Consider the following 11,690-nt stretch of genomic DNA (forward strand, 5'->3'; position numbering starts at 1 on the left):
TGCCGGCCTTTGTCTGAGCCAAGGTAATCATTGACACACACACACACGCACACACACACACACACACACACACACAAACACACACACACACACACACACACACACACACACACACACACACACACACACACACACGTGTTAATGTTTACCGCCGTGTTTGCAAACACGTGCCTGAATGTACACTTTGCTGAACTTATTTCACTCTCTCGTGCTGGTATTCACGCGCCGCTGCGTACCTAATGAAGTGGCCCGTGAAGTGGCATGGACAAAAGTAACGGGACGGCGGCAGGACGCGAACGACGGCACATTTTGATGATTAGCCTGCCGCCTTTTTCCCCCAGAAAATAATCAACCTTGCATGAAATATACACATATCTGTTTATATATAATTCATATATATACACACACACATTAATATATATATATATACATATATATATATATATATGTGTGTGTATATATATGTTTTTTGTTTCAGCTCCTGCTGCCTTCGCTGGTCTGATCTACGTGGTGGTCCGACACAAGTACTTTGTGGGCTACATGGGGCAGAGCTGCCAGAGGTGTGTGTGTGTGTGTGTGTGTGTGTGTGTGTGTGTGTGTGTGTGTGTGTGTGTGTGTGTGTGTGTGTGTGTTTATATGTATGTGTTTACATGTATTGTTGTCATGTATTGTTATACATCAGTGTGTGTGTTTATATGTATGTTTACATGTATTGTTGTTATACATCACTGTGTGTGTTTACATGTATTGTTGTTATACATCACTGTGTGTGTTTATATGTATGTTTACATGTATTGTTATACATCGCTGTGTGTGTTTACATGTATTGTTGTTATACATCAGTGTGTGTGTTTATATGTATGTTTACATGTATTGTTGTTATACATCACTGTGTGTGTTTATATGTATGTTTACATGTATTGTTATACATCGCTGTGTGTGTTTACATGTATTGTTGTTATACATCAGTGTGTGTGTTTATATGTATGTTTACATGTATTGTTGTTATACATCACTGTGTGTGTTTATATGTATGTTTACATGTATTGTTGTTATACATCACTGTGTGTGTTTATATGTATGTTTACATGTATTGTTATACATCAGTGTGTGTGTTTATATGTATGTTTACATGTATTGTTGTTATACATCACTGTGTGTGTTTATATGTATGTTTACATGTATTGTTATACATCAGTGTTTATATGTATGTTTACATGTATTGTTGTTATACATCACTGTGTGTGTTTATACGTATGTTTACATGTATTGTTGTTATACATCAGTGTGTGTGTTTATATGTATGTTTACATGTATTGTTATACATCACTGTGTGTGTTTATATGTATGTTTACATATATTGTTGTTATACATCACTGTGTGTTTATATGTATGTTTACATGTATTGTTATACATTACTGTGTGTGTTTATATGTATTGTTGTTATACATCACAGTGTGTGTTTATATGTATGTTTACATGTATTGTTGTTATACATCACTGTGTGTGTATGTTTACATGTATTGTTGTTATACATCAGTGTGTGTGTTTATATGTATGTTTACATGTATTGTTATACATCACTGTGTGTGTTTATATGTATGTTTACATGTATTGTTATACATCGCTGTGTGTATTTATATGTATGTTTACATGTATTGTTATACATCACTGTGTGTTTATATGTATGTTTACATGTATTGTTATACTTTGCTGTGTGTGTTTATATGTATGTTTACATGTATTGTTATACATCACTGTGTGTGTGTTTATATGTATGTTTACATGTATTGTTGTTATACATCACTGTGTGTGTTTATATGTATTGTTGTCATGTATTGTTATACATCACTGTGTGTGTTTACATGTATTGTTGTCATGTATTGTTATACATCACTGTGTGTGTTTACATGTATGTTTACATGTATTGTTGTTAGACATCGCTGTGTGTGTTTATATGTATGTTTACATGTATTGTTGTTATACATCACTGTGTGTGTTTATATGTATGTTTACATGTATTGTTGTTATACATCACTGTGTGTGTATGTTTACATGTATTGTTGTTATACATCATTGTGTGTGTTCACATGTATTGTTGTTATACATCATTGTGTGTGTTCACATGTATTGTTGTTATACATCACTGTGTGTGTATGTTTACATGTATTGTTGTTATACATCATTGTGTGTGTTCACATGTATTGTTGTTATACGTCATTGTGTGTGTTTACATGTATTGTTGTCGCGCAGCACGCCAGGTTTCCTGTTTGGCAAACGCGTCCTGTTCTTCCTGCTGCTGATGTCCATGGTGGGCATCGTCAACTACCTGCTGGTGTGTGTGTGCGACGACAACAACTACACGGGCTACTTGGAGACCATCACCAAGGCTGCCTCCGCCCTGCTGCTCATCCCGTGAAGCCTCAGACTAAAACGCTTCTTTTTCCTCATTTTTATTACAAATACATTTAGTCTGGTATAAAAATAAACATTTGCTCGAGCTTCTTCTTGGCTTCTCCACCTCGCTTCACTCCGCCTGGAAGGTCTTCTGCGAAAAGTGGTCTCTGTGTAAAAAAACAAAAAAACAACGGCGCCCCCTTCAGGTCAGTCTCAGCTGTGGAGAAGCAGAGAGGAGACGTAAGACAGCAGGACGAGGATTTATGGGATTGCAGAGATCACTTTTTGTCTTTTCGTCAAAGGTTACTCTCCAAATGGGTTTCTTTTGTGATTGATGCTGTATTACTGCCTACCATAACATTCCTGTTAGACTGTTTTTGGCTCATCATCCCCCCTCTCTCCTCACATTCCCAATGCAAAATAAAGTTCTGGAAGTTTTTTGTTTGTCTTTTCTTTCCGTGGGTGTCCAAACAAAGGCCCACAGGTCAATTGCGGCCCGCCGGGGGGTCTTCAAATTGGCCCACCAGGTGGCGCAAGCTCAAAAAAGCAACCTGGCCGGGTGTTTACATATTAAATTACATATATATATATATATTTTTTTTTTTGATAGGTGCTGACATGCGAGTCAGGCAAGTGACCAGCATTTACTTCTATGACCTGATCCAAACAACCTTCCCTAGTCATGGCGCAGGAAAAAAAATTCAACACACACACACACTTAGTGAAATAGTCAAATATATAAGACCGGAGGTGTGTAACTGCTAAATTAGCCCAAGTAAAAACAATTTTTATCATGCTAATATTAGCATGCTAAATGCTAACTAGCGATTTAAGCACTAAAATATATTACTCAGGTGTGCACCTGAAATATTTGTCAATAATTGGAGGTGTATCCCGACACTAAAAAAACGCCAGCATGCTAAGCACGCTAACAAGTGTCGTATATCTCAAGTAAGAAAATATTTGACAGTGCGAGAAAATTCCAACCTGGAACTTCCTCTTGCTGAGTCCGAACCAGTGCGGGAAGTCGAAGAGAGCGTCGGAGTGGTACTTCAAGGTGAAGGAGGCGCCGGCCCACCGAGGTCTGACCCCCGTCCCGTCATCTTTGGGCAGGTTGCCGGCCGCCCACGTGTCCAAGGTCTCGCTCAGGTCCATCTGAGGTCAGGTAAGGTAAGGACACGCCATAGCAAACGTGAGCGGGGCGGACGTACCTCCACCTGGTAGCTCTCTCCCGCCACGGACGAGATGGCCCAGTCCAGACCTTGCTCCAGCCTCCGCCTGACCAGCGCGTTGGCGCAGTCCACGGACACCACGTAGCGCTTCACCACATCTGCAGGGAATCGAACACGTGTCAGTCATGTGTGCGGAGGAGTTGAATCCCTGAATGTTTGTAAGATTTGGAACAAAAAGGGTTTTTTGGTTTATTTTCCACAGACAGTCCCATTATAAAGTGTTCATGAGCAGAAAACATTTCATATTTGTGTCTAGTAGCTATATAAGGAACACTTTGCATTTTACTATGAAAGATTCTTTTGGACAATTCATTCATGGAACTGATTATTTTGGTGAAAATGTAATTTCTCATTTTTTACACATTGAATATTTTCACAGGGATTTTATTGTTTTTTTAAAAAAAAATTTTTACACACTAGATTTCTTATACATTGAATTTATTTTACACTGAATTTTTACAGTGATTTTTTTACACCGATATTTCTATACACTGAACTTTTTTTAGGCACTGAATTTTTACACATTGAATATTTTCACATTACTTTTTTTTTTTTTTTACACACTCGATTTTTTACACTGATTTTTTATAGGTGGAATTTATTTTACACTGAATTCTTTTTATACACTGAATTTTACCAGAGATTTTTTTTTTACACTGAAATTTTTTATAGACTTAATTTTAACATTGCGTTTCTTACACCGATATTTTTAAAAGCTTAACTTTTTTTTACACTGAACTTTTTTATGCACTGAATTTTTACACATTGAATATTTTCACAATTTTATTTTTTTTACACACTAGATTTTTTACACTGATTTTTTTATAAACATTTTTTATAGATTGAATTTTAATATTGCGTTTCATACACCGATATTGTTATACGCTGAACTTTTTTATGCGCTGAATTTATACACATTAAATATTTTCACAATTTTGTATTTTTAAAAAAAAATTTTTTACACACTAGATTTTTTTACACTGATTTTTACACAGTGATTTTTTTTTACACTGAATTATTTTTATACACTGAATTCTTTTTATACACTGAATTTTACCAGTGATTTTTTTTTTACACTGAAATTTTTTTATAGACTTATCGAGTCATTGCGTTTTTTACACCAATATTTTTAAACGCTTAATTTTAAAAATTTTTAAACTGAACTTTTTTATGCACTGAATTTTTACACATTGAATATTTTCACAATTTTTTTATTATTTTTATTTTTTACACACTAGATTTTTTTACACTGATTTTTTTTTCATACATGGAATTTTTTTACACTGAATTTTTACACAGTGATTTTTTTTTTACACTGAACTTTGTATACACTGAATTATTTTATACATTTAATGTTTTAAACACTGAATCATTTTTATACACTGATTTTTTTTATACACCGAATTTTACCACAGTGAAATTTTATAGACTGAATTTTAACACTGAGTTTCTTACACTGATATTTTTATACACTGAACTTTTTTCACACAGATTTTTTTTTACACGTTAAATTTTTATTTTTTTTTACACTGAATTTTTTTATAGACAATTTTTTTATAGATTGAATTGGTGTATTGCGTTTCTTACACCGATATTTGTTATACGCTGAACTTTTTTATGCACTAAATTTTTACACATTAAATATTTTCAGTGATGTTTTTTTTACACTAGATTTTTTACACTGATTTTTATATACATGGAATTTATTTTACACTGGATTTTTAGTGATTTTTTTACACCGATATTTATATACATTGAACTTTTTTATGCACTGAATTTTTACACATTGAATATTTTCACAATTATTATTATTATTTTTTACACTGATTTTTTTCATACATGGAATTTTTTTTACACTGAATTTTTACACAGTGATTTTTTTTTTACACTGAACTTTGTATACACTGAATTATTTTATAAATTTAATTTTTTAATACACTGAGTTCTTTTTATACACCGATTTTTTTTATACAGCCAATTTTACCACAGTGATTTTTTTACACTGATATTTGTATGCAATTAACTTTTTTTACACTGAAATTTTTTATAGACTGAATTTTTACACTGAGTTTTTTACACTGATATTTTTATACACTGAACTTTTTTCACCAGATTTTTTTTTACACATTGGGTTGTTTTTGTTTTTTTACACTGAAGTTTTTTAGACATTTTTTATAGATTGAATTTTAATATTGCGTTTCTTACACCGATATTTTTACACCCTGAACTTTTTTATGCACTGAATTTTTACACATTGAATATTTTCACAATTATTATTATTATTTCTATTTTTTTTTACACGCTCGATTTTTTACACTGATTTTTTTTATACATGGCATTTATTTTACACTGATTTTTTACGCAGTGATTTTCTTTTACACTGAACTTTGTATACACTGAATTATTTTATACATTGAATTTTTTTACACACCGATTTTTGTATACACTGAATTTTACCACAGTGATTTTTTTTACACTTATATTTGTTTGCAATTAACTTTTTTTTTACAATGAAATTTTATATAGACTGAATTTTAACACTGTTTCTTGCACTGATATTTTTATACGCTGAACTTTTTTTACACTGAACTTTTTTCAACAGATTTTTTTTACACATTGGATATTTTTTCTTTACACTGACTTTTTATAGACATTTTTTATAGATTGAATTTTAACATTGCGTTTCTAACACCGATATTTTTATATGCTGAACTTTTTTTTTTACACTGAACTTTATGCACTCAATTTTTACACATTGAATATTTTCAGTGATGGTTTATTTTATTATTATTTTTTATACACACTACATATTTTACACTGATTTTTTTATACATGGAATTTAGTTGACACTGAATTTTTGCACAGTGATTTTTTTTACACTGAACTTTTTGTACACTGAACTTTTTTATACACTGAACTTTTTATAGACTGAATTTGACCACAGTGATTTCTTTACACTGATATGTGTATGCAATTAACTTTTTTTACACTAAACTTTTTTATACATTGAATTTTGACACATTGATTTTTTTTACACTGATAGTTGTATACACTGAACTTTTTTTTACACAGAATTTTTTTTTATAGACTAATTTTTTAGTCTGAATTTTACCACAATGCACCAAAATTGTATACACTGAACTTTTTTTTTTTTTTACACTGAACTTTTTTTATGCACTGAATTTTTACACATTGAATATTTTAACAACGATGTTTTTTTACATGCTAGATTTTTGACACTGATTTTTTATACATGGAATTTATTTTACACTGAATTTTACACAGGGATTTATTTTTTACACTGAACTTTGTATACACTGATTGTTTTTATACATTGAACGTTTTTATACACTGAACTTTATAGACTGAATTTTACCACAGTGATTTCTTTACACTGATATTTGTATGCAATTAACTTTTTTTACACTGAAATTTTTTATACATTGATTTTTGTTACACTGATAGTTGTATACACTGAACCTTTTTTTTTTAACACTGAATTTTTTTATAGACTAATTTTTTATAGTCTGAATTTTACGCCGAACTTTTTTTTACACTGAACTAGTTTTATGCATTGATTTTGTTTTACACATTGAATTTTTACACAGTGATGTTTTTTTACACACTAGATTTTTTACACTGATTTTTTTATACATGAAATTTATTTTACAATTTTTGGCACAGTGATTTTTTTTTACACTGAACTTTTTTGTACACTGAACTTTTTTTATGCATTGAATTTTTCTTTTTTTTTTACACAGAATTTTTACACATTGAATATTTACACAGTGATGTTTTTTTACACACTAGATTTTTTACACTGATTTTATTTATACATGAAATTTATTCTACAATTTTTGACACAGTGATTTTTTTTTACACTGAACTTTTTTGTACACTGAACTTTTTTTATGCATTGAATTCTTTTTTCTTTTTTTTTTACACAGAATTTTCACACATTGAATATTTACACAGTGATGTTTTTTTTACACACTAGATTTTTTACACTGATTTTATTTATACATGAAATGTATTTTACACTTTTTACACAGTGATTTTTTCTTTACACTGAACTTTTTTTATGCATTGAATTTTTTTTTTTTTTTACACAGAATTTTTACACATTGAATATTTACACGGCGACTTTTTTTACACACTAGATTTTTTACACTGATTTTATTTATACATGAAATTTATTTGACACTTTTTACACAGTGATTTTTGTTACACTGAACTTTTTATACCCTGATTTTTTTTTGTACACTGAATTTTACCGCAGTGATTTTTTTTACACTGACATTTGTATGCAATTAACTTTTTTCTTTACACTGAACTTTTTTTATACACTGAATTTTGACAGATTGACTTTTTTACACTGATTTTTTAAAATTTTTTTTACACTGACTTGTTTTATAGACTATTTTTCTATAGACTGAATTTTTAACACATTGCATTTTTAAAAGTGATATATATATATTTTTTTTTTCCCCACTGAGTTTTCATAAACACATTTTGCTCACTACTTTGAATGAATTAATGCCATAAATTCAAGCTTTTGAAAGAAGTGAGCCTCCAAACAGCAACAAAGCGTGACGACCATTTTAAGATGAATATTAATGAGCACACCTGTGGAGGTGGGCAGGTGCGTGGACATCAGCAGGTAAATGGTTCTGGACACAAGTTTCTTCCTGAAGCTGCTGTACTCCCACAAGTCGGTCAGTGTAATGTTTCTGTTTATGACGACACGTTTCATAAATGTTGTCTTTTGTTTGTTTTGATCGTGAAAAAAGCCCCACAGCGTCTCTCACCTTCCCAGCGAGCCTTGGAAGTCCACGCTGGCCGCCACGGCGTCACGGGGGTCCACCAGAAGCAGGCTCGTTTCAGGGTCCACACAAACTCGCTTGGTCGCCACCGAGACGCCGCTCGGGGGTTTCCGGAGGAACTCGTCCAACTCCGTCACCGTCATCCGACTCTGGCGTGTCATTTTCCCGCGGCTTCTTTGTGTTCTGCGAGCCCACTCGCACGCCGCCTGGAATATATAGCGCATGCTCGTTACGAAGCTAGACACGATGACGCCAAAAGTACTTCCGGTTTGATAACAAAATAAAAGTCCCTTTCGAAAAAAAAACAAGTGTCGATACAACGCGGGAAATACAACAAACCGTCGCTGAAAGTGCGGGTTAAAGAAGTGACGCGTACGTTTTTAATCAACTCCATGTAAAAAAGCAAAACAAGACGGAAATAATCAACTATTAGTCCACAGGCTCTTATTTTTAAGGGGCTAAAACCACTTCCGGCTACTGCTTCCTCCTGCAAGTGGGTCACTGCTGTGCAAACACTCATGAGTGGAAGAATACATCTTCCACGATTAGTCACATTTAGTTTTTGAAGGCACATAAAACCCGAATCCACTTGGAAAAAATGAATTACTAAGTGCATTTTATAACGATATTATTTATTATTATTATTTATTTTTTTAACATGAATAGTATGTGCCAGTAAACAGCTAATTTGTTTTTTAACTTTATTTTTTTAGGAAAGGTCGGACCAAAGGCGACATAAAAATAATGTTGTGGATAATTTAGCAGCAAAAAAAGTTGACGCACGGACATAATTTCTTCCTGTTTGTTACAGAAAGTATGAGAATGTGTGAGCTGCTGCCTGCTCGTCCTTATTTATATAATCATCTAATAAATGTCAAGATATTTAGAGATATCAGAGATATCTTGTCTGTCGTCGTCACGTCCGTCCATCGCCTTGTTATCTGGTCGGATCACCGAAGTTTTGGGAACTTTCCGTTTTTAAATTTGTTCAAACTTTATATAACTAAGTTGGAGAAGATGCAACAAAATTAAGTTTAATAAACATGAAAAAAGGCATTAAGTTGGTGATAAGTTGCAACAAAAATAAGTAATATTTTCCAAAAAAATTGTCAAAAAATTAAGTTGGACAAAAATGAAAGAATTAAGTACACTACACCTAATTAAAATATATATACGCAAAACTTTTTTACTTTGATGCAACTTTAAAAAAATGGTCGCAACATTTTCTAATTAATTTTTTTAATTTTTGGGAACTTAGGTTTTTACATTTGATCAAACTTTATATAATTAAGTTGGTGAAGATGCAACAAAATTAAGTTTAATAAAAATGAAAAAAGGCAGCAAATTAATTACGCCATACCTAATTAAATGTATTTTATAGGTTGGTCAAACTTGGTATAATTAAGTTGGTGATAAGTTGCAACAAAATTAAGTACAATTTTCAAAAAATGAAGTTGGACAAAAATTAAATAATTAAATACATCACACCTAATTAAAATATATATAAGTAAAAAAAATGTTACTTTGATGCAACTTTAAAAAATTGTCACAACATTTTTCAATCAATTTTTACAAGTTGTAGGAACTTAGGTTTTTAAATTTGTTAAAACTTTATATAATTAAGTTGGTGAAGATGCAACAAAATTAAGTTTAATAAACGTGAAAAAAGGCAGCAAATTAATTACACCATACCTAATTAAATGTATTTTATAGGTTGGTAAAACTTGGTAAAATTAAGTTGGTGATAAGTTGCAACAAAATTAAGTAACATTTTCCAAAAATTGCCCAAAAATTAATTTGGACAAAAATGAAATAATTAAGTACATCACACCTAATTAAAATATATATATATATATAAGTTGAAAAATGTTACTTTGATGCAACTTTAAAAAATTGTTGCAACATTTTCTAATCAATTTTTTTAATTTTTGGGTACTTAGGTTTTTAAATTTGATCAAACTTTATATAATTAAATTGGTGAAGATGCAACAAAATTAAGTTGAATAAAAATGAAAAAAGGCAGCAAATTAATTACACCATACCTAATTAAATGTATTTTGTAGGTTGGTCAAACTTGGTATAATTAAGTTGGTGATAAGTTGCAACAAAATTAAGTAAAATTTTCCAAAAATGAAGTTGGACAATAATTAAAGAATTAAGTACACCCCACCTATTTAAAATATATATAAGATAAAAAATGTTTACTTTGATGCAACTTTAAAAAATTGTCGCAACAATTTCCAATCCATTTTTACAAGTTTTGGGAACTTAGGTTTTTACATTTGTTAAAACTTTATATAATTAAGTTGGTGAAGATGCAACAAAATTAAGTTGAATAAACATGAAAAAAGGCAGCAAATTAATTACACCATACCTAATTAAATGTATTTTATAGGTTGGTAAAACTTGGTATAATTAAGTTGGTGATAAGTTGCAACAAAATTAAGTAACATTTTCAAAAAATTGCCCAAAAATTAATTTGGACAAAAATGAAATAATTAAGTACATCACACCTAATTAATATATATATATATATATATATATATATATATATATATATATATATATATATATATATATATATATATATATATATATATATATATATATATATATATATATATATATATATATATATATATATATATATATATATATATATATATATAAGTTGAAAAATGTTACTTTGATGCAACTTTAAAAAATTGTCGCAACATTTTTCAATCAATTTTTACAAGTTGTAGGAACTTAGGTTTTTAAATTTGTTAAAACTTTATATAATTAAGTTGGTTGCAACAAAATTAAGTTTAATAAACGTGAAAAAAAGGCAGCAAATTAATTACACCATACCTAATTAAATGTATTTTATAGGTTGGTAAAACTTGGTAAAATTAAGTTGGTGATAAGTTGCAACAAAATTAAGTAACATTTTCCAAAAATTGCCCAAAAATTAATTTGGACAAAAATGAAAGAATTAAGTACACCACACCTAATTAAAATATATGTAAGTAAAATATTTTTACTTTGATGCAACTTTAAAACATTGTGCCAACATTTTTCAATGAAATTTTACATGCTTTGGGAACTTAGGTTTTTACATTTGTTAAAACTTTATATATTAAGTTGGTGAAGATGCAACAAAATTAAGTTTAATAAACATGAAAAAAGGAAGCAAATTAATGACAGCAGACCTAATCAAATGTATTTTATAGGTTGGTAAAACTTGGTATAATTAAGT

At 30.4% G+C, this 11,690-nt stretch overlaps 2 protein-coding genes across 2 annotated transcripts in view; one reads left to right on the forward strand and one right to left on the reverse strand.

The window, feature by feature from the left end:
• LOC133650122 (arachidonate 5-lipoxygenase-activating protein-like) overlaps nucleotides 1–2,558 on the forward strand; it is a 10,281-nt gene extending 7,723 nt beyond the window's left edge. The window contains exons 3-5 of the mRNA XM_062046963.1: nucleotides 1–23; nucleotides 479–560; nucleotides 2,254–2,558. The exon at nucleotides 1–23 is cut by the window's left edge and continues 48 nt beyond it. Coding sequence (XP_061902947.1) covers nucleotides 1–23; nucleotides 479–560; nucleotides 2,254–2,419 — 271 coding nt within the window. The 3' untranslated portion in view covers nucleotides 2,420–2,558. The remainder of the gene's footprint in view (nucleotides 24–478; nucleotides 561–2,253) is intronic.
• Nucleotides 2,451–8,678, reverse strand: LOC133650121 (mesenteric estrogen-dependent adipogenesis protein-like). Its single transcript, XM_062046962.1, has 5 exons — nucleotides 8,438–8,678; nucleotides 8,256–8,359; nucleotides 3,609–3,727; nucleotides 3,385–3,552; nucleotides 2,451–2,614 (listed from the first exon to the last, which is right to left on the reverse strand). Exons 1-5 carry the CDS (start codon nucleotides 8,674–8,676, stop codon nucleotides 2,600–2,602), a joined length of 645 nt encoding a protein of 214 aa, XP_061902946.1. The 5' UTR covers nucleotides 8,677–8,678; the 3' UTR covers nucleotides 2,451–2,599.
• Between the last annotated feature and the right edge of the window lie 3,012 nt (nucleotides 8,679–11,690).

Source organism: Entelurus aequoreus, linkage group LG05 (genome assembly GCF_033978785.1).
Source record: "Entelurus aequoreus isolate RoL-2023_Sb linkage group LG05, RoL_Eaeq_v1.1, whole genome shotgun sequence".
Classification (NCBI taxonomy): domain Eukaryota; kingdom Metazoa; phylum Chordata; class Actinopteri; order Syngnathiformes; family Syngnathidae; genus Entelurus; species Entelurus aequoreus.